This window comes from Monodelphis domestica, chromosome 7, assembly GCF_027887165.1.
Source record: "Monodelphis domestica isolate mMonDom1 chromosome 7, mMonDom1.pri, whole genome shotgun sequence".
Lineage (NCBI taxonomy): Eukaryota > Metazoa > Chordata > Mammalia > Didelphimorphia > Didelphidae > Monodelphis > Monodelphis domestica.
Window position 1 is genome coordinate 238697226 of NC_077233.1, and position 27521 is coordinate 238724746.

General features: G+C 43.3%; 1 protein-coding gene across 10 annotated transcripts in view; it reads right to left on the reverse strand.

The window, feature by feature from the left end:
* Positions 1–1116: 1116 nt before the first annotated feature.
* The window catches only part of PALM2AKAP2 (PALM2 and AKAP2 fusion), a 532659-nt gene continuing 506254 nt past the window's right edge, over positions 1117–27521 (reverse strand). For 8 of the 10 annotated variants that reach the window (NM_001370845.1, XM_007497892.3, XM_007497888.3 and 5 more), the window contains 3 exon segments: positions 1117–3392; positions 7361–7402; positions 14429–14607. In NM_001370845.1, coding sequence (NP_001357774.1) covers positions 3294–3392; positions 7361–7402; positions 14429–14607 — 320 coding nt within the window. In that variant the 3' untranslated portion in view covers positions 1117–3293. 10 annotated transcript variants of the gene reach the window in all.

Genomic DNA, 27521 nt, shown 5'->3' on the forward strand with positions numbered 1-27521 from the left:
ATTTCATATATGCGTGTGTCTACATGCATGTGCACACTGTGTGTCTGTGGACACACACACGTCCCTATTATAGATACAAACACCTACGTGATAGCATGCAAGTGATCATGACAGAGTAAACTGCATAGTTTTATCCAGTGGGGACGCAGCCCAGGCCTTCTCCCTGTTTCCTTAATTTCTGGATGAAAAAACAAAGGTGGGGAGGCCAGAGTCAGCCGGTCACAGCAGCAACTGCATACGCAGGCCACGGGAGGACTGGATATTTAACTGTCTTGTTTCTGGTCACACGAGTCCCAAATACCCAAAGGCAGGATTTGAACCCATGTTCTCCGACTCCAGGATCAGTGCACTCCGCACTGTGTGCTTGGGAGGAGGGAGGAAGATAGCCATTATTTCATCCATGATACATATTTTCCATATACTTTGAGTCTTTTTTCTGGGGTATTTAGGGAGATGATGAATTTGGGGGTGGGGTGGGGTGGGAAGAGTAAGCCACAGAAGCAAGGTTTATTTTTTCACTCAAAAAAAAAAATGCTCTTTTCCAGTGACTTAGTCTCTCGGGGATTTTTACTGATGGAGTCTAAGTCTGGGGCTCTGCACTGAAGGGATGCTTGAAAATTCTCGCTTGCAAGATGAAGCATTCTGGAAAGTCCAGACGCTCGAAGGGAATTCTGATTTGCAGGCAGTCCTCCCAGGGAGGAATGAGAGTAACTCTCCGCCAGAAAGGCGGCACCTCAGGCTGCATGTGAGGAATCGGGAACGTGGGCTTCACGTCCAGCTTTGTCATGGCAGCATTTGGTGTGACTCTGGGCCAGCCATTTAAGGCTGAGTGTCTAATCCATCAAAGAAGAACATTAGCTTCGAGGACACCCAAGTTTCCTTTTAGCTATAAAATTCTGTGTGGGCTTAGGAGCAAGAGTGTGTCTTCTGCTGGAGATGCAAACTGGGGTGCAGCAGATCCCCTGTTACCTGCATGTGTTCTCAAAAGTCAGATAATTTGTTTACACAAGTAAAATAAAACACCAAAATTCACCTCTAGAGCAAGCCAGTCTTAAAATCATCAAGTAGCTGCTACACTTTGGAATGGTTTGCTTGTTTCTACGGACAATACAGGACTCAAAGAAATTTCATTTTATTATTTAGAGAAAGTAAAACAAAATCCACAGGTTCAGATACATCAGGTTAACAGCAGGTGCAATTTTTGGTTCACGTTTCTAAAAATTGGCTTCAGACAGACAGCTCTTTGGCAGTCCACTATTTCTATCCCCTTTGCTAATACCATTTTTGCTTATACAGTGCCCCCCTCCCCAAAGTCAACACTCATGTTATCTACTAAAAACAAAACAAAAAAAGAGACGCTGTGGAATTTACCGTACAGTTAAGTGAAATTGCTCCCTGTTTGAGCAGTACACATCATATCATGTGACATGCCGGGGGGAACAAGGTAGGAGTGAATTTTAGTGAGACTAAATTTAATTATTACCTTAAAAAAATAAAAATACTAGTCATGAAGAAAAGGAAGCAGGCTATTGTTTCCTCATTGTCAGAATAAAAAAAAAAATCTCTTCCAGATATTATGGCACCCAATTGTAGAATATCATCATTATATTGCTTTAAATGAGAGTAAAACCAGCATCCTCTAATCTACCTATGAATATAATGCACAAGAATAAATACCACAATCTTCCTCCTAAATGTTGATTTACAAAACTGCCTCAAAACATTGCAATTGGGACTCATGCAAATTCCATGTTGGGTCAATTTAATATTACAAATACTGCCTCAACTCAGTGCCTTTATATCCCTTTTCATAAAAAAGAAATTCTCAATCACTCCGGTAGCTGGCAAACAGCCCTGGAGAAAATAATTTTACAATCCTAACCCAAGGTCATTCTGGAATTTCAACACACACACACACCTGCACACATTATGTTTTTACACGCACACACACACACACACACACACACACACACACACACACACACACCCACACACACACACACCCTTTTAGCATTTGTAGTTGACTCCAATCCTTCAAAATCCCATTTTATGCATCTCCATATAGCATTCTGAAAAACACTGGCTGAACAGCAAAAATAACCTCTTTCCCTTTCCTTTCTCCTTCTTCTCTCTACTTCCAAGACCTCTCAAAATCTCCACATTCTGGAAATCCAAAGATTTCCATTTCCACACTCTCTCCAAGGCCTGTTTTATCGTTACAAAATATAGTTAAAAAGACAACTCTTTTCTTCTTGTTTAACACATCTACGTCAAAATGTGCCCCCCTTTTGTTTTCAATTATTGCCACTCTAAAAACTATATTTATTCTCCCACCCCTAGACCTTCTGAATCATTTTGCTCAATGTGTAAAGACTGTACATGAGCACGGCCCCCTTCCCATCATAAAAATACTTGTTGCCCACTAAATACAGATTTTTATATTAAGAAACATAATTATGTAAATATGTCCTCAGGAACTGGAGACCAGTCAATATTACAAGCAGAAGGATCCTAAAGCTAAAATAATTCATTTGTGTTGCTCCCCTCCCTGCCATTCTTCAACCTCCTCATCTCAAAGAGATTGGGTTTATAATAGGAAGAAATACTTTATTAAGTAGACTGATTGTAAAATGCAGACTGTATATTTTTGCAGTGAGAGTTCCCGATGTTTAAAAAGTTAAATGAAGAGAGAGTCCCTTTTCCTCTCTTTGGGGAAAAAAATACCATTCTATTTATGGCTGCTGATGTCCTGATGGGTGATCACGATGTTCCTAGCACAGCATGGGGAATGGGGGCAACGAGGCTGTAGGAGGATTCAAAGGAATACCGTGTGCCCTGCTCAACTGCTCCCGCACAAGATGTGCCTTTTGATAGCGCCCATCACGGACTGCCTGTTCTTCCTTAGCACAAAGCGAGGCAGGGAGTCCCGCTCCAAGGCAGCACATTGATCTGTGTGCTTTCCGCCATTTGCAATTGCGTTGCCCTTCAATGGTTACTTGCTGGAGGCCCCACGGCTGCTGCTGCTCTGATTGAGGGGCTCCTTTGGATAGGCCCCTCGTCACAGGATTCCTCCCTTGCTCTCTTTCCCCCGTGGGGTAAATGATCTGAGAGTTCGGGGCGTGAGTTTCCTTTTGTGTTTGTTTCCTCCAAAGCGATCGATTGCAGTGTTTCTGGTCTACATCACTGAGCTTGTTTACTCCGTAATAAATACTTCATGAAAAGGTGGTTTTCTTTTCTCCTTTGGGGGTGCGGCTTCTCGGCCCATGCATCAGACAGACGTGGCGGAGGGATGCCTATTCATCGTCCTCCTCCTCCCGGTTGGCGTAGATTCCGGCTTCCCAGCGCAAGGCGAGAGCACTCTTTCGCCGATTCACCCGGGTGGCCTCAAGGACCTGGAGGAAGGAAAGGAAAGCCACATTTGTCATCGGGGGCCCAGAGACTTTCTCCCTGTCCGTTCTTATTTTCTCTGGACTTCCCTTAAGCCCAGTCCAGAATGTGGTGTGAACGACAGCACCCCAGAGTGGGGGCCGGATCAGCGCAGCCTTTTGGGGGACCCCAGGGGAAGTGGAGGAGTCCATGAGCCCAGCACACCGTGGACGCACCCACGCTAGGACGAGGGTCTTTGGCCATTTGGGGAATGTTCTGAAGACTTTCTTGGACTCAGCTGACCTGTGTCCATGCGGCCTGGCCACGTCCCTCCTCTAACCGGGGGGCTGCAGGATGCTGGGCGGGGGAGAGCCCAACGACCAGGGAGGCTGGTCTTCTCTACCCACTATCTAGACGATGATAAAGCACAGCTCTGAAGGGCATCGACACGACCCCGTTCCTCTAGGGAAGAGGCACCGGGCCTCTCTGTGAGGACAGAAGGCAGACCCTCGCCAGCAATCGGCCCAATCCAAATGAAACGAGCGGGAAAGAGGGCCAATGGGCAGAACCTATCAAAAGCCAGGAGCCCCAGAAGCCCTCTGACAGCTCTGGAGAGTAAAACGGGTACATACCTGAATGAAAGCCAGATACCTTAATGAATGATAAGAAGTCAAGCTGATGACCCACTATTTTATTTTCTAACTTGAGAGGAAAGAAAGAAGGGAAAGAACGCATTGCTTCCGGGAAAATGATTAGTAATGATGAAAAAAGACACTAAGCGTTAGCCCAGTCCCAATACCTGTCACCCAAAGTCTAAGAAAAGAAACTTCAGGTGTATTAAGTAAAAGAAAAAAGAAAGACAGACAGATGCAAGACAAGCAAAGAGGAGCATTCAAAGCAAGAAACTAAAAGAAAATATAAGCAGCCAAATGTGATTTCAGGCCAGTAAAGCAACAAGAGCATTTTAATTAATAATTACACATACGTAAAATGCATTTGGCATCAACACCATTTTCATGTGTGAAGTAGCTGGCATTGGCATGGTTCTCTAACATTTGGTGGGCACTTTATTAGGAGCATCTCTTCTGATCCTCACAACAACCCTGTGAGGTAGGTGCCATTGTTACGATTATCCCCATTTTACAGATGAGAAAACTGAGCTAAGAGAGGCGGGGATCACAGTCTGGCTGCAGCCTCCGCTCACAAGGGGCAGGCAGCCTTCTCACTCTGAGCATCTCTCTAGGAGGACTGAATGACCCAATAAGGGAAGCATCCACAATGAGACACGGCCAGGTTGGTTGGTTTGTTTTATTTTAAATTATTATTATGAACTAGGGGAAAACCACATTTATTCAGGCAGAGAGTATAGGAAAGATATTGGAGCATGAGATGTAGAATCAGCTTACATTTCAGAGTGAAGGGAAATGAAAACGAGAGAGCAGAGTTGGTTTTTATGCAGGAATATGGGCTGACAGAAGACAGCACTTTTTGAAAAGGATGACTTTCCCTTGGACCCCCAAATGCAGGATTTTCTCATTAGAATCCAGGATTTTGCAAAGCGTAGTGATAGAAAAGGGAGTAGAACCACATGGGTTTAGCTCTTTATGGCTACTTCAGTGGCAATCAACAAACCACGTACCTGTCCCACAAAGGGAGGTAATGGTAAGGGTGCCGCAGGAAGACCAGTGGACTTTAGGGAGCATAAAGCCTGGGTGGCTCAGTTCCACCACTTAGCAGCTGGGTGACCTTAGGGGAGTCATTCAACTCTCAGACCCTATTTTCTTCTATAAAATGGAAATAACAACTTATTTATTTCTGTAGTTCTCTAAGGTATGCTCTTGAAGGAAAATATGCATTTGTTTACTTGCTTTCTTCTCAACAGCCCTGGGAGGCAGATTGTATAGATATTAACCCCAATTACAGATGAAGAACCCGAGGCTCAGAAAGTTTACGTGAGCTTGCCCAGGGCCACACAGCTAACATGTGGCAGAATTCAGATCAAACTCTCTTGACTTGAGGTCTGGTGCTGTTTCTACTATTCCTTGCTGCCTACTTCCTTAGGATTAAAGGATAGTATGTGGGAAAGGAATCCCCAGGCTTTTTCACTTTTAGGCAGGAGGTTCTTAAGCTGCTGGGGTTCAAGCCAGTGGATAAATTTCTGGGAGTTTGTAAAGTTGGATGGAGAAAAAAATCATCTTTATTTTTGCCAATGTTTGGTGTCCCTGGCATAATCCTACATATTTTATTTCATGGGTTTAAATTTTTTGAAAATCCATTCCAAGACAAAAGACAATGGGGGTTAAGTGCCTGCCAGGTCATATAGCTAGGCAGTGTCCGAGGCCAGATTTTAACCCAGGACTAGGCCTGGCCCTCCATCCGCTGCCCCCTGGTCTGAGATGTTTAACTCTCCGCCTGTATGATATTTATAGCAACCTCTCGGCAGCACTGGAGCCAAGAGAGCCACTTGACAGGGATGTCTAACTCAGACTCTCCTATTCTATAATGAAGTTTAGAAATCTCACTAGAAAGTATATGTGATGAGATTGCCAACATTCATTGAATGTTTCTGAAAAACACGCATGTATACTGTGCCCTAACCATATTTTCTGAATAACAAAGATTTAAAAAAATAAAGAAACCCAAATGTTTATACACTCCTAAGCCAGATTTAGAGTATGACTTTCTACACTGGAAAAATGAAAGAAATTACCTTTTTAAAAATGAAACCAAGCACACATTCTTACAGATTACCTGCAAAAACAATTATTTTACCAGTGCAGAAATAGCCAAGTGAAGGAACTGGAAGAAAGTCTCAGAAAAGGGCAAGAAACACCTTTCCCCTAATATTTCCTCTAAGTCCAGGGTCTATGGAAACTTCCACGATATAGGAGCATACGTTTGACCTAAAGGTTTTCTGTGGGGGTGGAGCAGGGACTCTTACTTAGAATTATTCACCGCAAGAATAAAGAACTTATAGAGATGTGGGAATGGGACCATCTACTGCTACAGAGAAGTTGAAGGATTCTTGTGATGAGGCCTGCCAAATCCAAGCTTGTAGAATGGACTGTTTGGGGAACTTCCTTCAAAGAGCAACATTTCCAAGGGAAGGGGTCAGAGGAAAAGCAGTTTGGTAACTGGCAATCTGGAGCAACAGGGACACAAATACCTAGACTCAAAAAGTTCATTACTCAATGTCCATCTGTCAAAGCACTCCTAGGAGTGCTCGGAACCAACCACCCGCATCACACCACACGACACAGCACCATCTTGTTGAACACAGCGCAGCATTCTCTTTCCCTTTACAGATTTCCCTAGAAATCCGAAAAGGGCAAACAAGCAAAAAAGGTGGGAGATAATGTCTCTCCCTTGGAATTTAAGCTCTCCACTCTTATGCCTCTGGACTCTCAAAAACAGGGATTTTTAGCCTGGATCCATGAGTTGGTTTTAGACTGTATTTTGATAACTACTTCAACAGAATTGATTTCTTTTCTAAGACTATACATTTTATTTGTTTAAAAACATTATTTTGAAAAGGGGACTAATAACAGGAAAAAAAAAAAGATGAAGACCTGCTCCGAGGACATCTCCAGGGAGAGCCCAATCGGTTCTATCTTAGTGCCTGGGGAAAGGATTCCTAGCCCAGGGTCCATGGATCCACACGGTGTCATGGAAGTCAGGGGATATTCTCTTAATAACTATCAGCTTATTCAGCATCGGGCAGGCTCACTAATGCCAGGGGGCACGGGGCCTGGAAACGCCGGGATGCATGTCTTTTACGCCAGCCTAGGCAAGTTCGGAGAGGCCAGTGGCAGTTCATGGAATGGCTCTGGTGTGGAGGAGCCTCCGTCTTTATCGACAGAGGGCCCACACCAGCGTACACATTTGGTTCTTTCCACGTATTGAGAAGCACAACCAGCATGAAGCATCAAGCCAAGAGCATGCACTGATAAAATACCATGCAAGGAGAAAGCAAGAAAGGCAAGTTGAAAAGTACCTCGGAAGTAACCTTGCTGTTAGACAGTAATTTACAGGTATACTGGTAGAGAGGAAAAGACCAACATTAGTACACTGAACAGGCATGCCAACAGTTTAAAACCACCCATAGCCGAGAACAAGTCTACCTCCATGTGATGCTATTCGGAAGTGGTTTTAGGAGGCAATCACAAATACAGTCAAGGCTTTATTCATCTGATATTTATTTAAAGTGTTATGTTTGGAAACAATGACATGTCCTTTTTTTCTTTAATAAAAATATCAGCTAAGCCAAACCTGGTTAACTCAAAATATTTTCCAGTTCTTTGTTTTTTGAATTAACAAGGTTTTACTGTATGCCTCCAGCCAGTGACTGACACCTTTGTTTGCTTTTAGGAGAAAAGACTTGGGTGAGATGAATCCCAGGCAATTTCCTAGTGCCCCCAGCCCGAGAACTTTGTTTCGTTTTTCCTCGACTCCTACCCCAAACATAGTGCTACGACTTGCATCTTAACAAAAATATCTAGATTTGTTTCAAATGCGTGTTGTATCTATATTGAAGGCCGTTTCCAAAGGAGCTGCCGCTTGGGTTTGGGTGATCACGACTTCACTAGGGACAGACAGCTGCTGGAACACTGACCAGCTTCATGCGACAAGCTTCACAGAGGGCTCCAGGGTTACCCGAGTTGTTAGGACTCGTACTTCATTCGTCACACATGGCTTGTGTTACTGCTGCACTCTCGACAAGGAGCGTTGATCAAAGTGCCATTGAAAATGGGAATTTTATAGTGCCAGGCCAGTCCACAGGGAAGGCACTGATGCCAAGGATGGGCTTCAGAAAACAATGATGGACTGGTAACACTTCATATTGACATCATAAGCCTAATTTACCCAGCTATATCACGACTAAGTCTACACTCCTGAGATCAAAGAAAGAGGAAAAAACCTAGATGGACACAAAAACCCATTTATTGCTGCTCCTTTCCTAGTAGCCCCAAACTGGAAACTGAGGCAGTGCCCACCTCTGGAGGAATGACTAACCCACCTGAGAAATGTGGAATATTAGTTTGTGCCATGAGAAACTACAAAATAGATAGTCTTAGAGGTAACCATCAAACTCTCTGAACAGCAGGCTGTAGTGAGCAGAATTGGGTAAAGCATTTATTTATAAAATGACAACATTACATAGAAAAGCAACTCTGAAAAGGCACAGAAACTCTATTCAATGCAGGAGTGCAGAGAACTAATGATATAACACACCTGATGGAGAAGTCCTGGACTAGAACAAGATGTATGTTTTTGGACACAGCCAACAGGAAAATGCTTTGTGGGACCACACATATATTATGAGGGTCTTATTTACTGATTAATCCAAAGTGGTTTTTGGGAGGGACATAAACAAACTTTAAAATAAAAATTTAAGAAAAGTACCTGGTAATGTTTTATTACTGTTATAGAAATGTCCAACTAAGCAAGGGCAATTTTAAGGGAAAAAAACTAAACATTATTCAATGAACTTAAGGCTCTCTATAAATGTTCTACCACAAGACTGGATCCCATGATATGCCTGAGTAGGAGAAATCAATCTATCAATCTCTCTCTCTCTCTCTCTCTCTCTCTCTCTCTCTCTCTCTCTCTCTCTCTCTCTCTCTCTCTCTCTCTCTCTCTCCCTCCCCCTCACCTGCCCACAACAATTTTCCTTTCAATAAACCAAGCTGCCAGGAAGTGTGTGGGAGAAATTACTTGAAAGGGTTAAAAAAAAGATAAGAATTTATAACATTAGTCACTATGACTTATTAAAACTTCAGTATTAGGACCATCCCTAGCTTCCACTTCTTCCGTGAAAGCCATTGCAACAGCAATAATTAGGGCAGAAAGGGAAATGATCTAAGCCACAGAATGGCATGCTGTACTACTCTAGAAACAACAGATTGGGGGACATTCTTGAAAAAGAGAACAGCTGTGCCAGACTCCAGTTGCCTACAATCTCAAGGCCATATTTATTCAGAAGGATCGAGGTATCCTCTTGAGGTTGGCGACCAACTGATGGAGGGTGCTTAGAAGGAACTGAGCCAACATAAAGCATGATAATGTCCGTGAGAGAGGAGGGAGAAGTAGGAGACCCAAAGTCTGAATGACAAGCCTGCCTAGTGTTCAAAAGGGACCGGTAGGGCTTGGGGACCCCAGGGGTGAATTGAATGAGTCAGAGGAAGAGATTCAATGTAAGCAAGGCTAAGTGTTGTGTGTTAGGCTGTGACCTGGGTCTGTGGCAGGATAAAAAAAGATCTGGAGCTTGGGGTTTAGGTAAAATCGATAGCAATAATATGACTGTAACTAGATATGTATAAGTATGTAAAGTATTTTGCTATTCAAGTATACATTTATAAAGGAAAAAAAAGTTGGTCCAAGGAGTCAGAAAGTCCTTCAAGTCCCAAAGGGCAGATTTTGGGTTTCTAGGTTGCTGATGAGCTTTAGCCTAAGGTTCTTTTTTCTTTTTTAAAATTATAAATTTTTTCATTCCTTTTCTTCTACTCCCTGCCCAGTTGAGAAATAAAGGAAAAACAAAAGCCATTACAAGTGTATATTCAAGCAAAATAAATTCTCACTTTAGCTCAGTCAAAAAAAAAAAAGGCCCAATCTTGCCTTTTAGAGCTTACTGCTTCTCTGTCAAGAGGTGAACAGCATGTTTCATCATGAGTCCCCTGGAATTGTGCTTCGTCACTGCATTGATCAGAATTCTTGAGCCGCTCCAAGTTGCTTATAATACTGTTGCTCTCCTAGAAATGGCTGCCCGTTACTCTGTAGGAGTGCATGCCACACTCCCGAGTTTCTCCGGTCTTTTCCCTTCATAATTTCTCATGCACAATCATCCCCTCACATTTCCTATGCCGTAACTTGTCTGGCATTCCCCAGGGGATGGGCACCTCCAGCCGCCTCTCTAAGGAGTCTCTCCGGCCTTTTTTCAGCAGGGTTGGAACTGTGAGTGAGGCTTCTTACGCGAGTGCTGCCTCCCTGGCCACGCTTCACTCAAACGACCCAAAGCTCCTCGCTCAGGAGCAGCCTGCTTGATAACCCAATTAGGCAGGCTTGGGAAGCGGATTCCTTGGCCCTTCTCTATGCTCACTTTCCCTCCTGGCCGGAGTCTTTGGCGTTTGGACATCCCTGGGCCCCAGGGACCACGAGCACGGCTCAGGCCGGAGGGGTCTGAAACCCCAACTGAGCCGTCGTCCCACCCCAAGAAGACTCTTTTAGACCAGCTGTCAAATGTGCTTAGGGGGAACCAAAGGGCAGCTCTCTACTCCTGCCCAAGAACATGCACCTCCCCTGCGCACCCCCCACGCCCGCCCGGGGCGGCTTTCTGGACAAACGGAGGAGGGGTTGTTTGCAAAGCTAGCCCGCTTTGCCCTTTCTCTGGGCCAGGCCAGGGCCTTTCCCGTGGAGGGGCTGGTTCAGGCCCCGGAGGTGGACACATCTGGGCTCAGTCAGGATCTGCTGCCTGGAAGGAGAGAGGCCGGGCACTGAGGGCGCCAGCCGTAGCTGCGCTGGTCCTGGAGCAGGGCAGGACAGGGAAGCCACACGTGAAATGGGTCGTGTGCACAGAATCAATACAGGACAGCCACAGCCACAGGCCTAAAGGCAACAGAAGGTGCACAGTGCAATTCCCAAGCGGTTCAGGACCCTTCGAATCCCCCTCTCACCACAGGCCTTCTTTCTTCCTTTCCCTTTCTTGGGGGGCCGCAGAGCCCCGAGAGCTCGCTCACCCCCAGCTTCTGACCCAGTGGAGCCTCTAGAGAGCCTCCGTAGAGGCAGGCCCGCGGCGGGGCAGAATCGGGGCCGACATCCCACGGGACAAGGGGAGGCGGCCCCATCCTACACCCTCGCCTGACCCATGATTTGACATTAGCTCAGGTGAGAGGATGGCGGTGTTCTTGGTGATTTGGTCCTTCAGGAGAAATGGTAGGTTTTCTGTTGGGGGTTCTGATGGCACAAAATGAGCTTCCATGACTTCGGGCCACGTAAACACATTGCATCTCTAAGCTGTTCCCTTTCCTCTTCTAATGGATGAGCTTACAGCAGAAGGGAGAAGGCGGCAGAGGTGGGGGATGGGGAACCATCAACTGCCCTGGGGAAGCTTCTGCACTAGCACTTCCTGAAATTGTCATTGTGAAATGTAACAGGACCAAGAAGATTCCAAATTAATGCATTACAACAAAGGTGACAACCAAACACACATGGTGCTAATTGTCTGGCAGCTTAAGGAGAAATGAATGAAACTGCAGCGGCAGTCGGGGTGAGAGGGCTGCAGGAATGCCATCCCTGTCTTTAGTACGGTGGGCCCATTGTCTAACCACCACTCCCAGGTAAGCCTGAGCAGTGCATGACTTCAAAAGGAAGAACCCTTCTCATCGCCAAGTGGGGCAAAACTGAAAGCAGAAACACTTGCTAATGATGCAGAATCCACAACATAGACCAGAAACAGCAAGGAGACCATTCTAGTTGGGAGTGTGTGCAAAAGCAGCTCACATTTGTCCAAGCACATCCATATGCCACAGGGAAGAGCACGGGGTGTGTCGCTGGGCTTACCTTTCCACAGAGCTGCTTAGGTACTGTGCAAGATTAAAAGAAGAAAATAAATAGGAAGCTGAGAGAAATGACTTTCAAAACGGAGGCACCCTCCAGAAGGGTCTGACTGAATGTGGTGCTTCAGAGGATTCTAGAAAGAGCCCAAGGGATAGACAGTCTAACGTTAAGGAGTAAGGCTTGTTGACAGCATCCGAGTGCTGCAAATGGGGCAGTCACCCTCGCAGAGTCTAGCCAAGTGAAGACACTGGCCAGGAGTTTGAAATCTGGAGCTGACAAACGGCTCCACCCTCCCCGCCAATACCTTGGTCTCCAAATTAAGCAGATTTACAGACCTACCTTCTTCCCCATTTTGTGCAATGCAGAAACTGCTTATGAATCATCTTTGGATAGAATCATTCATTCATGAATATAGACAAGTTCCAATTTTATTGAGTAGGTCTCAAGGCACTTTTCAATGCAAGTGCTGGTCTGGCCACAAAGGAAAATTGGGGGCCTCCCGCTGATAAATGAAGGTCAAATTCAATATATCACACCCAGTATTTTTTCATACACCTCTCAGTATCCGGCTCAACTCACAGATGTAAAACCTCTTTTTGTGTCCTAATTTACCTAAACAAGAATTCAAAAGTTGAAGGTAGCATTGACAGTGAGGAGGCCCCATCCAGTATGGAATCTGGATAATTCAGGAGCGTTTTACAGGGATGGTTCCCCTAAAATTACTCAGGGGTCTCCAAAATTTTTGATAACATCCCTATCAGTAAAAAAATTGAATATATACTCCAATATGTATACGTATATTTATTTGTAAACTATGCTCTGTGCTATCATATGACTTTTAGACATTGTAACACTCCACAAAAATAGATATTACAAATGAGATAAAAATTTAAAATGATTTAATCCTAGAATCAATAGGGCACCAATGAAGACCCATGCTTTAAGAAAACCACTTTGGCAGTATTTTGGGGGATTGATTAGGAGAGGAAAGACCTTTGAGACTGCTGGAATAGTCCAGGGGAGAGGATATGAAGGTCTCAGCTAGGGTGATGCCTGTTTGAAGACAGAGAAGGGGACAGAAGAGAGGAATATCAGAAAGTGAGAAATGACCAGATTTGGCACTCATTAGGTCTGTAGGGAGTGAGGAGTTCATGATGGGCCAAAGAGGTTTTGAATCCGAGTGAATGGAAAGATACTGGTACCTTTGACAGAAATAGGGAAATGCAGAAGTGGAATGTGTTTTTGGGAAAAGAGAGCATAGTGAGATTTGAGGTTAGATCACTGTTTGTCCATTCCTCCTTATCCTGTGTATTCTGGCTTGTGTCCTAATGAAAATATTGTTGCTTTTTCTTAATACTCACCAAAATTCTCTCCAGCATGCTTCCTCCCTCATTTTCCTGGGTTTCTTCATAAGCATTTCATAAATGCTAAGACATTCCACAACCTTTCTATTTTTTTCCTTTACAATAAGATATACTTTCCCCCATCCCCCAATTCAATAACTCCATTCCTGGAGATGAAAGCCCACCTGCCAAAGCACCAGGTGATTCTGGGGGACAGGAGATGGGTATGCCGTGGGGGGATTTTCCCCAGCAGCCCCTGTGGTGACTGCCAGTGCCCTGGTAATGGTTAGGTTATAATTGCCCAGAAAGGGTTGACAATAAGCTCAGATAAGGGTGGGTTGGAAGCCTATGGGAGAAGAACAGAGTGGATTCAGGGGATATGGATAGGCTAGCTATGCTGCAGGTCAACCCCATGACCGGTTATAGGAGAGGAAAATGGGTCCTAGCTTGGGGACCAGTGCTTTAAGGAGTCTGACCATCCCCAGAAAGCTAATTTGGAAAAGAACACTGATTATGTCCGCTGTGTGACGTTAGAGCTCACAACCAACTGCCAAGGCCAAGAAATGGCTGAGTAGATGACTTGGGGATGCTGTTCATGCAGAGGTCCCAAGATGTGAGTTTAGACTTCTACAGAAAAGTGTTTATTTTTTACATCGTTTCCTATACAATAAGCACAAAGATATGAAACTACTACTAATCACATTCACTCTTCCAAGAATCCTGTTGAGCACTGAAATGGATGGTCCCAAGGAGGGACTCCTATCATCACTCCACTTGGAAAAGCCAAAGATTTGCTGAAGAAGCCAAGCAGGGCTTTTAAACAAGAATTGTTGTTAGCAGGCTGTCCTGCATGGCCTCTGGGGGATATCCCAACTCTCCCCCTTCTTTGCCTCTGATTGTACCAGACACCTAGCACTGAGCTCAAGGGTGCAGCTGGCACAGCCTGGCATCCAAGCAGACTTCCAGTGGGCACTCATCCTTTAGCCCTTGGCACTCTGCAGGCAGTAAAACAAAACGAAACTTCTCACAAAGTTACATGTTTCCAAACTAGTTAAGACACCTTTCAAACAGTCTGAAACTGGGAGCTGGACAAGCCTGGCTGTATCCTGACATGCTGAGGACCAGAGTCAAAGCCTTAAAGTAAGTGAAAGGAAAGAAAAACTTACACTGCTCTCATCCATTTTCTCGCGCCTTTTAGATTTGTGTGTTTCGTAATCTTCCATGAGGGTCTGCATCAGATTCTTGGGCCGCTGGGATCCGGCAGCCTCTTCGGGAAGTAAATCAGACTGCGAGCTGGGGCCTTCGGTTGTGGGGGATGGAGGAGGTTTGACTTTCTCTATTTTCCCTGCAACAATAGGAAGAGAAGACCCTTTCTAAGCTGGGCAGCTCATGATCGCTGTCAGAACGAGGAGAAACAATCGGCAAGAGAAACCTCTGGTGGAAAGAATGGCAGCCCCCAAAGCCTCGAGAAACAGAAAGAGTTTCCACAGCAGCTAATTTGAGTAGAGATCAAAGAGAACCTTAGGCCTTAGCTGCTAACCTGGCTGCTAAAAAAAAGTCAGTTGCTTTTAAACAGTCAGAAAGGGAGGTCTGGCAAACATACATCTTTTACATCTACACAAAGACTTACAGGCACAGGTCTCTACGATACCCACAAAGCCTCCCTTTAGCAGGCCTCGGAGCCAACACAAATCTCCATAAGGCCCAGGCCTTCTATCTAGATACGGTGCAGAGTTAGTTCTGTAGAAAAGAAGAAATTCTTCCGTCTGGTGATTAAAACGCCTCTTGAAGAAACTCAGGGGAGGGAGGACGGGGAGTGCCTGGGACAGCGGTTCCCAGGGATGCTGCAGATTCTTCATGGACAATCGAGGCTGTAAAAGAACATTTTCTGGCCAGCAGCTTGCAGTCAAGGTCTGGCTCACGTATGGCCAGAAGCATTTTGTTGTGCAGACACATCCCCCCCTTTCCTCACCCAGACATCCTTGCGAATGGCTGCTGCCCCAAATGACAACTGTTCTAGCAGATTGCTGCTTCCTGGCACTTTTCCTGGTGGGCAGCTAGTTGGCTCGGTGGATAGAGTGATGAGCCTAGAGGCCTCGACGCTTAAGAGTGACATGACCCTGAGTAAGTCACTTAACCCAGTTTGCCCGAGTTTCCTCATCTGTGAAATGAGTGTGAGAAGAGGAACTGGCAAACTACTCTAGGATCTTTGCCAAGAAAATCTCAAATGCAGTCACAAAGGATTGGATGGGACTAAAAGCACCACCTTTTAGGGACTGCGCAGTTTGAGAGAAGGGTAAAAAGATAACTGGTGGGGGAGAGGTTTCCAGGCCAAAAAAAAGGCTGAGAAGCATTGGTCTAAAGGGCCGTGAGGTCCACAAGCTTCCAGTTACACCGCATGCAAAGCTGGGCAGAGAACGAGGTCCGACGGAAACCCATGTGCCCTGGTCTCCCCCACCTCCCCTCCCCTCTCTTTGCCTTCCATCTCCCAATGACTAAACAGCCCATCTGCCTGGTCTCTGAATCAGCCTCTCATTTCAGGCTGACACCAATCCGGTAGTCATCCTTCAAGGTTGGAAGGCCAATGTTAACATGCGGATGTTTTGTGTGGCCAGTCCAGACGGCTGGCCCAGTAAAAGGGACACATTGAAGTGGAAGGGGATTATTATCATTATCTGATAAATCTGGGCTGTCACACGGCAGTGCCTCTGGAACCAGGTCAAAAATAATCGAGAAATATTTAGCAAAATAAACAAAAATACAAAACATCCTAGATAATGTTAAGGTGTGGTTTTCTAAATTGATATATGGCAGGCAGAGATCCTTATGGATGGCTTGTGGCCCTGTTTGACAACACTGGCATAGACAACTAAGAGGATTGATTTAGAAGAATATTTGGCTGTGTCATCCTGGACATTAATAGCCATGAACCCAGAAAAGGGCAAGTGTGAGCGCCGAAAGAAATTCAGAGTAAAAAAGGGAATGCTTGGACCAAAGGACAGAAGAGGAGGTCTGAAGATCTGGTGGGATATTTTTTTAAAAGCACTGAGGAAAATGTCTTCATCAGACTACAAAACTATAGATATCTAAGTAACTTGATAAAAATATTTAAAGTGTCTTGGCCAGAATCATTCCAATAATTGAGAGAGCAGTTAAGAGACCAGGACATGGAAGTCAGGAAGGCCTGGCTTCATATCCCATCTCAGAAATTTATTGGCTTATGTGCCCCTCTCTAGGCCTCAGTGTCTTCATTTTAAAAAATATACTGTAACACCCAATAGCATCTAAGGTCCCTTCTAGCTCTATATCAATGGCTGTATAGTGTTATGAAAAGTAGTTGAATTATTCTAGTTCGCGAACTCCAGATTCATTTCATAGTACTGGTGATTTTCTGTTTCTTTTATGTATGTGACAAGTGACCAGTTGCAGAGCGCTAGTTTTGCTTTCCTAATGGAAATATCAAGAGACAAAGAGTTCCAATAAATTCTCCTAAAAGCACCCAAACCCAGGTTTCCTGAGATCTAGCCAAAGTATCATCTAAGTAATTGCTATAGAAGATCAAAGACAAACTCTGAGGAAAACTGATGAATTGGAAAAATATGCACTATATTACTTTCAACAGCAATTTTCATTTGTCTGCTGAGGATCAATGAAGTAGAAGGCCCCTTCTACTTCAAGTCCCAATCGGGGGAGGTGTAGAATTGGAAGACCTTGCATTCCAGTCTTGGCTCCATGTTTTTATCTTCTGCCTGAAACTGAAAGCACAACTGAAAGCACATCACTTTCCCTTGCCTTGCATCAGTTTCCCCAAATTTAAAATACGGTTGAACTTGATAATGCCTACCTATCTCCAAATCCCATGGGTCTTGGGTTCTACCATTCTGCTCCAAGAAGAGAACGTGAAAAGGCAGCCCATCTATTAAGCAAATGGTATGAGTTTTGTCCACTAGAGGTCACACGAACCACAGGTAACAAAAAACCTTTTAAAAAGCCAGAAGCAGTCGATTTAAAAGTGAGGAGAAATATTGAGAAAACAGATCAGAGGGCCACAATAATTTAGCAAGATTAAGAAATTTCCAGAAAAGGAGCTACCGGTGTAAATCATTAGCACATTTGAGAGCCTCACAATGGCTTATTAAAAGTTTTATCAGAAGGTGATTTTCTTATGTACTGTGGCCACACTGAAAATAAACTCATTACAGAATGGCTTAAAGTTGTGAATTGATCTCCAAACTTTCCCACGGGTCAGGAAAACCAAAAAAATTATCTGCCTCAAACCAAAAAACATCTTCAGTAGAAGTGAAACTGGATTTTGGAAATGTTGACACTTCAGTATTTCCTCTGTGGCCAGTCACTCCTTCATTGAATATTCTGCTTTAGCCATCTGTCTCTCATTTCTCCTCTCATACTTTTTCTGTCTGTCTGTCTGTCTGTCTGTCTGTCTGTCTGTCTGTCTGTCTGTCTGTGTCTCTTGGTGCTCATGGGAGAGTGAAGTTCACAATGAGAGCTTCTTCCACAAAAACTCTCAAAAAAAGATAATTTCAACTCTCAAAACCCACCACTACACTGATATGGTCTTGACAATCCATCAATTCTAACCAGTTGGTTTCATGTTGCTTCTGCTAAGCAGAAAATGGTAATTTACTCCTTAGGGAAGAAATCCCTTCTCCAGTACTGTCTGCCAGGGTTTGGCTGGAGGAGTGGGTGACATTTGTCTTTATCACACCTTTCCCAATCCCATATTTCCCTCTTCTCTTTCTGTGGCGCAATGGAGATAATAATTAATTTTGAAGACCCAAATTCAAATCGTGGGTCTGCATGTACTAGCTGGTCTGTCAGTTTACTCAACTGTAAAATGAGAGGGCTAGACTCTACCTCTAAAGCTTGAGCCTGGGGCTCTCAAATCTCCCCATTCTTTCCCTCTTCTATCACAATCTTCAGAAAGCAGTGGCTGGGTAGTACAGTGGATAGAGCACCAGCCTGGAGACAGAAAGGGTTCAAATTGGGCCCCAGACACTTCCTAGTGGTGTGACCCTGGACTAGTCGCTCAATCCCAATTGCCCAGCCTTTACTGTTCTTCTGCTTAACTGGTACTTAGCATTGATGCTAAGATAGAAGCTAAGAGCTTAAATAAAAGTTTTTAGAAAGGACAGGAAGAAAGGAAAAGAAAGAGAGAAGAGGAGAAAAGGAAGGGAGGAATAGATAGGAAGTGAGACAAACTATTCAGACCAAGAAAGATAAAGTCAGAGAGTGACATGATAGAGGAATGTAAGAGATAGGAGGGAAGTCAGCATGGTAGAATGGATTACTATACTAGATTGGAAGTAGAAAGATGTAGGTTGAAACCTGATCTCATGAAAAAAGAATAAAAATAAGACATAACATCATTACATTTAAAAAGTGCCACAAAACCAAGAGAAAAGGGTATCAAAGTAAAACAAATCCCAAGGGAACTCAAAAGCAGATGTTTCTATTAGCACATGTTAATTTACATGTTTTAAAACAAATTGTGAACAATGTGGAATTTGTCGTCTTGCAGTTAATCTTTTTTAGGCATTTGTTTAGTTAAATGTTTTTTGGTGGTGATGGTTACTAAGTATCTAATAAAAAAGAAAAAAAAGACATCTCATCTCAGACACTGCCTGTGTAACCTAACAAACTCTCACTCATCAGATCCAGGTTTCCTCTTTGTAAAATGAGGGATTTGTATCCCCAGGCCTCTGAGGTCCTCTTCTAGATCTTAGATAAATCTAAGACCCTATGAGACAAAGGAGGGAATAGGAGATACTTTTCCCTTTCCATTTTATTATTTCATAGTATATGCTCATAAAAATGTAATGTCCAGGATGGGATCATTCTCTACCTGTCTTTACATGTCTTGACCTTCCCATCAGCCAAGAAAATAAATGGAAATGACTTTTACTATATAAGATGATGGAAAAGACTTTGGAGTGGCCAAATTCTAGAACACCTGACATGCATAGAGTGTTTTAGGGCTTAAAAAGTGCTTTATGCAGAATATCTCTTTTGAACCTCATAATAAATGTAGTGTTAGAGAGCTATAGGTGTTGTCATCCCTGCTTTATATTTTTTAGGAAACTAAAGGTCCAGAGATGAAAGTGACACTGAAATGTCCCAAAGAGAGAAAAGTTCTGGAGGAAGGATTCCAACCTAAGTCTCTCCTGAAGGTTTTCCTTCCTACTGTGGCAAACGGCCTCCATTTCACTTTATATGAGAAAGTTTTGTCCTATAGAAATGGATTTATCAGGAATGCTTTGTTGCTGCTCTCTGTGATATGACAGAAGAAGCAAGCTTCTGGATACATGACTTCTCCCATACAGGTTCTTTGGTTGTCCAGAGGGAATCCAAGCCCTCCCTCCTGCCATCTTCCTGCATTTTTCAGGGTTTGTGGCAATCTGTACTCTTGACTGCTTGAGGAGAATGAACCAAAGGAGACCCAATTCATGATAAAGCATCATTGTACTGCTCCCACCCACACACAAGAGGAAAAGATCAAAATGTGGGCTGTGAATAGCCACGGCTCTTGTTAGGCTGGCAGAAACACACTGGACTGCTTCTGGAATAAACAGTGTAAGTGGTGTATCTTGCAACAAGTTTCATTAAGGAAATCTCCATTCCAAGAACTCAATTATTTTGAGTAGGTATTTGAACATCTGATGCTTCTTCAAATGAGAGAAATGGTCTTTGACGGTCACACTGAAAGGGAGCTTTTTCTGAATAGCTTTCCAAATAAAAGCAAAAATCAATCAAAAAACCAAGCAAACACATCGAGAACATTCTTATCCCAAAAGAAAAGAAACACCAAATCAAACAAAATAGTCCCTTAAAACAAATATGCTAGAACCGTGTCTTGCACAGAGTTCTTGCTTAAGACAAGTTGAATCCAATGCTACTTCCTATGCTCCCCTCCTCCAAGGACATCTTTAATTTCTATGAAGTCCGTAACACCGCGGGCACGCAGGCAATCTTGGCTTTGCAGTGGATGATGCAGGTTGGCTGTCCAATGTCTGAGCCCTCCAGAAAGAAGACAAAAGCAGACAGGAAGGCTACCTCTTAGGGGAGGGGCTTTTGCAGGGTCAGGATGATGATGTGTAGACAGAACCCACTCCTCAGGTCGGCCTTCTCTGCATCCCATTTTGCCTGCCGAGCCTCTGTGGGGCTGGGGCTTTGGCGGCTTTCTGAGTCAGCTTAGGGTATTTTAGCTAGGGGATATTTTCTGTCTCCTCCCTACATTTCCCTCTTTTTACTTATCTCCATATGTGATTAAAACTTCATTGTTAAGCGCTACTAACAGACTCATGACTTGAGAGTTAATTTTATAGATGGTGACCACAATCTTTTTTAAAATTAATATTATATTTTATATTTTACTTTCATTATTACACCACAAAATGATGGAGCAACAGAGACTCAGGGCCAGCAGGCTTGACTATCACATGATTTAAAAAAACAAAACTATAAAATGTCTTAAGGAACAGGTTCATGTGCCTAATGCCATTATTTGGCTGTATAAAAATATAACATTAAAGTTCATTGCATAGTAACCACTTGTATCTCAGGTAACTGGCCGGATCCAGCAGGGATTCCTGATGTCACAGGGGGAGGCAGGGTTCAAATACGAGATATTAATGGCATTATTGTGGAACCAGGAAGATTCTAGCTGTAGTGTGAGATAATAACTCAAGCACTTTACATGCATTATCTTGCTCCATTTCCACACCGACTCTGTGAGAGGAATTGTGAAAGTGTTCTTAGTTCCAGTTGATGAAGAAACCTGAGGCCCAGAAGGGTTGATCTATTCAAGGCTGACGAGCAAATGGGGGAAAGCCTGAATCAACATCTCCTGACTCTAAATCTAGTCATGTCCAGCTCATTCTATGACACAAAACCTGGGGGTGGGCAAGGAAAGTGAGAAAGAATAACATTTCCCCTAGTATTAAATGAAAAATATTAAGGCTATTAACTCAAAAAAAGGTAAAAAGGATTAAAAAGGTGGGTTTGTGTGTAACATATTTCTGCAAACATGTTAGATACGTCTCCTGATTTGGAACTTAACTGTATCAAAATTTGAAATAAAAACACATTTCATGAATAATTATGGTGTCTTGCCTTAAATCATACATGGAAGCAGCAGGTGGAATTTGTTATTTAGTCACATCTGACTCTTCATGATCCCACAGTGCAGAGAACACCAATATTGTCCATGGAGTTTTCTTGGCAAACATACTGAAACGATTTGCTATTTCACTCTCTAGAGGATTAAGGCAAACAGATTAAAAGACTTTCCCAGGGTTACACAGCTAATAAGTGTCTGAGGGTGAATTTGAACTCTGGTCTTCCTGACTTCAGGCTCAGCACATTATCCACTGAGCACTCTAAGCTGCCCAAGCAGAATATAAATCCTAAATAAAGCCTAAACTAACTACTGTTTTGTAGACACCCAAACCTTCCAAATTAGAAATTTTGAATCATTTTTTGTTTGTTTTGTAGACTCCCTTCTCAAAATAATGAAACACACATCAGAGGAAAAAAGGGAAAGCCTCCCTTAAACTCTTACATGTGTAAACCTAGAAGCCAGGTTGAGGTCATTTTACAAGCATGGCCCAGTAATGGGTAAATCTTGCCCAATGCCCCACCCCACTCACCCCCAACAGACTAGTTTTGTTAAAAAAAAAAAATCACATTTGCAATTCACTTTCAAGGCATAAAGAAATAAATGGTCATTTTATGAAATACAGATGGATTTGATTTTCATTTTCCAATAAAGAGGCAGGAACCCCTTTTTTCTTCCCTGTGAAGAAACAGTTTAAAAAAAAAGAAAAAGAAAAACATCAAAGAAAGCTTAGAAAGCAAGCAGCACAGGGAGAGGAGGAGGCAGCAATTACTGCCACTAGGGATCAGTCACATCCTGTCCGGGATTTCCCATATTCACTGACGAGACATCTGGCATCCATGCCTTGTTTCAGTTGGACCACATTTCAAGGCAAAAATCCCAATGCAAATAGGTCCTCTGACTTTTCTTTTGTCAGCTCAGAAACATGTATCTTTCTTGGTATGTGGCTAAATTGACTATCCTAAGCATTTCAGTGCAAAAGAACTGAGAGTGTGTCTCACCAACTATGAGAGTGCCAGGTCTGCATCTCCAGGGCTTAGCACTGTTCTTGTCATGCTGGTGAGCTCCTAAGAAATATTTTTTCAAGACACTTCCTAGCTGTGTGACCCTGGACAATTCACTTAACTTCCACTGCCTAGCTCTTACCACTCTTCTGTATTAGAAGCAATATACAATATTTATTCTAAGACAGAAGGTAAAGGTTTGAAAGAAAGAAAGGAATGGAGGAAGGAAGGAAGAGAGGAAGGAAGGGAGGAAAGAAGGAAGGAAGGAAGGAAAATTCTTTTTCACTCAAAAATATGTATGTTAACTAGGTCAAATGAGAATCGATACTTTCTTACAAAGCCTAATACCTAGTTTTCTACTAATTTTTTAGATGTCTTCACACTGACATTAGAGGATCTTCCCCCTGTACCAAAATTTGGCTAGCCTTTTTTGTTTTGTTTTTTCTTTAAGTAATTAAAGTTAAGCACTGCTATTTGTCCTTACACACACACACACACACACACACACACACACACACACACACACACACTCAAGAAAAACAAATAAGAAAATTGGCAACATCTGAAAATATATATTTTATTCTGTACCTGTAGTTTGCCAACATTCTCTTGTGAAGTAGGAGGCATGCCGATTGGTCCCTATATTGATTAGTCATGAAGTTTTCCAGTGTTGTTTCCTTTACCTAATTGTGGTCTTTGTATAAATTGTTCTCCAGACTCTTTTTAGTTCCCAGAACACTAATTCATACAAGAATACAAACTTTTCTCAAGTTTCTTTGATTTCTTCATATTTCTACTTTATTACAGCATAGTAATATCCCATTATATTTTTGCTACTGCAAAAAGGGTGCTAGAAATAGTTTTATATATATTAGAGTTTTCTCTGTCTGTAAGACCTCCTTGTTGTATATGACTAGTTAGTGGTATTGCTGGCCAAGGATATCACCAAATCACAACTCTGCCAATGCTGTATGCCTTCCTATATTCCCACCAACATTTCTTGGTTTCATCTTTTGGCACCTTTGCCAGTCTCGTGAGTGTGAGATGAGAAACTGCAGCATTTACATTTCTTTTAGTAGTGATTTAGAGCATCTTTCATGTGATGGACAAAATCTTGAAATTTCTTCTTTGAAAACAATTCCTATTCTTTGACCATTTTCCTTTTGTGCAGCTTTTAGTTCTTAGAGAGTTGTCTAGAGCACTGAGAAGTGACTCACCCAGAATCACACAACCAGAATGTATCTGATGAAGAGCTTAAACCCAAGCCTTTCGCTCTAAGGCTCTCTCCCTCTCCTCTCTCTCTCTCTCTCTCTCTCTCTCTCTCTCTCTCTCTCTGTATGTGTGTCTCTCTGTGTCTCTCTCTGTCTGTCTGTCTGTCTGTCTCTCTCTCTATATATATATACACATATACACATATATACATACACATATATACATATACATACATACATATATATATATATATATGGAGGGGTAGTATCTCTGGTATGGAGGGCTTGTCGTGCCCTCCTAGGGAAGCTCTCCAGTCTCTGACCTTCACCTGACACCCAGCTCTCACTTGTGGCTCCTAGTAGCTGTTAGCATGCGGCAGCAGCCACACCCCGGGCAACGGCTTTGACAGGCCGGCTAAACCTTGTGAGGGTAGCCTTTGGGTCATCGCTGACCCCTGGTGAACCAGGACTTTGCTCACCCAGCATGTGAAGACTGCTTTGGCCGAACAGACGGAAGAAACCAACAAGAAGGTTCAACGGCTGAGAGGGCGACGCAGAAAGGCACTGTGGAGTGCTTAGGGCGTGTTGGAGCACAAAAGACAACACGGCCATCCAATGCAGCTGAGGAAGTCTCCAGGTGTAACGACTTTTCGTGCCACTGGACCCAGGCTTCCTACGCCAAGAGAGTGGGACTGTCTCTGTGCATCGACTTTTCCACTTAAATCGTCATGCACAAGTGTCTTTGTGCACAAAAACGCACAAAGACAATCGTCATCCTTGGTTACCGAGAGACTACTACTATATACTATACACACACATACACACACACACGCGCGCGCACACACACACACGCACACACAGAAAGAAATAGAGAGAGAGAGAGAGAGAGAGAGAGAGAGAGAGAGAGAGAGAGAGAGAGAGGAGAGGGAAAGAGGTTTGATTTCAACAGACTCATGAATGAAAAATGTTATCTACCTCCAGAGAAAAAACCGCTGGGGTCCAAATGCAAATTCAAAGTTGTGTGTGTGTGTGTGTGTGTGTGTGTGTGTGAATGAGTTTTCATCTGCAGCATGACAAATGTGGAGATATATTTTGCATGACCATACATGAATAATGTAGATCAGGGAGGGGATTAGAATTCTATTTTGGGGGAAATTGTCAAAAATTATCATGTTTAATTGGGGAAAAAAAAATACGATTTTTAGATTTTGTTTTGGATAATATGGATTCCCTGTTATGACTTTAATGATGACCTTGGACAACTCATTTCATAGTTCTCTCTAGGGTTAATGGTTTCCTGGTCCCTCAAATGAAGGGGTTAAACTAGATAATCTATATGGTCCGTTTCAGCTCTAAAATCATTATCTTACAAACTTAATTGTCAGTAATAGACTAAATTTCACCGAACAAAATTCCATCGCAAATTCTAGCCCTGTTATTATAAAACTAAAAACTTGATTTCATAATATATTTTCTATTAGAGAGCTTCTTACTCCATGAACTTTTTAACAATTTTTTTTTTTTGCTAAATTGTATTTAAATATAATTTGGTTGTCCTGAATGAAAGGAAGAGCCTCAGACACTGGCTGTGTGACCCGGAGCACGTCACTCAACCCCTATTTGCCCCAATTCCTCACATACAAAATGGGGGCACACTGGAAAAGGAAATGGCAAACCACTCCAGAATCTCTGCCAAGAAAACCCACAGACAAAAGTAGAGTCAGACTCTATTCTCTCCTCTGGGTTTTTGAGATCTCTCTTTCTCTGGGTTCCCTGCCTCCTGGTATGAGAGGCTCTTTCTGGACGGCCATCCATGTCATGGTCACTAACCATACGTATACCCCAGGCATTCTTTCTCTCTTCTGCTGCTATGGTCTCACTTGCAGACTTTATCAGGTACCATCATATCTAGGCAGATAATACCCAGATCTTTCCATTCAGCCCTGATTGTCGATTTCTAAATAAATAAACTCTAAAATATGTTCAAAAGAAAACTTATTTCTTTTCCTGTGAATTCCTTTTCAATTTCTTACTTTCCCCATTTCCGCTGAGAGTACCACCGGGTTTCCAGGCAAGCAACCAATCAGAAATTATTTAATAACTAGCCCTTAATAGGGCTTATCCTATCCAGGTACCAAGTTAGGTGCTGGAGAGACAAAGGAAAAAGGACCCTGCCTTCATTGAGCCTAGATTCCAACAGGGAGGAAACATACATTTATTTAGGTATTTACGCGTAGTCTACACATGCAGGATCCAGAGGAGACTGAGGAGGACTTTTCTGGGTTTCTAAGAGGCACAGATGAGAAGGCCCAGCATTCTGGCCCTGTGAACTAGATGCAAACTAACTAGTTCTGAGGAGACTATGCCACCCCCCCCCAAATGCATTCAGTTAACTTAAAAGACCGTTTTCTGCATTCTGCCTCAAGATTAGGAAATAGATTCATCTCACACAAGGACCCTATTCTTTCAGTGGCTTTGGGGACTGATCGTCCTCTTGCAATGAAAGCGTTCGCTTATTCATGAAGAATGACGTTTTGGAAAAAAGATTTGTAGGAATATCCTGGCGAGACGCTTAAATCCTAACTCTTAAATCATCTCTTCTACCACGCGCCCGCCCCTGCCCCTTTCCATGGGAAAAGTCAGCTGCTTCGGGCCCATACACACAGCTAACGGTTTTGTCAGTAGCTATTTGTGGCACTGAACGAAACTGAAAATTAGACGAGACCATCCGCGGACCTGGAACCCACCCAGCCCGCCTGGTTAAATTGTGTACTTCACCGCAATCCTGTGAGGCACGAGGGCTCCTTGAATGGAGAGCTATGGCGGGCTCAAGGCAAACGTCAAAAAGACGGCATTAGTGCAGTGAAATAAGGGAGAGAGCTGTGACTGCCCGTATCCAGGTCCAGGGCCCCGATTCCAGAAAACGGTTAACACAGTCACCAACTGACCACCAAACTTCTAGAAAGCCTTTCTGCTCAAACGCAGCTCTTCTCTGGGATCTTCTCCCCTTTGGTTGCCACAGACACTGTTTAGGAATTCCTGCCCTCTAGGGAGTGCCCCTCCTGGGAAGAAGAGCGGGTCTGCTATGAACAAGGGGACCTGATCAATGGGGCGCTGAAGGAGCTTTACCTGGGAAGACAATTCTATAGCTGCATCTTCTCCATCACCTTCCAAAAGACAGTCTAATTGCATAAATGATAAAACTTCTGAGAATATAATGTCTGCTATGTTTTGGGGTAGGAGAACCAAAATGTCAGCTAAAACAACTGCTAGCCCAGCTGGCAGATTTTGTTTTTAAACCCTCACCTTCTGACTTAGAATCAATACTGTGGATTGGCTCCAAGGCAGAAGAGCAGTAAGAGCTAGGCAATGCGGGTCAAGTGACTTGCCCAGGATCACACAGCTAGGAAGTGTCTGAGGCCATATTTGAACCTTGCCTCTAAGACTGGCTCTTCTACTGAGCCACCTGGCTGCCCCCAACGGATTTTTTAAAAAAGTAAGCCTATCCTGGCCTCAGACGCTTCCTAGTTATGAGACCCTCACAAGGCGCTTAACCCCAATTGCCAAGCTCTGGCACGAGCTTGTTTTTCTATCTCTACAGTGTTTATTAAAGTGACTTGCGGTGAGTAGGCACTTAATAAAGTTATTGATTTAGGGGCAAGGGAAGTATGGCTTGTTGAAAAGGAAAAAAATAGATGAAAAATTGTGGAATAATCTTAGCATTATGATATACTCATGAAGAAACCTAGGAAAATGAGGGGGGAAGCTCGATGGAGAGAATTTTGGTGAGTATCAAGAAGAAGCAACAATATTTGCATTAGGACATATTTATAGATCACCTGGGCAAGAGAAGGAAATAGACAATGAGTAGAGGAAACACTCATTAGCCCAACATGGTGTAATGATCCAG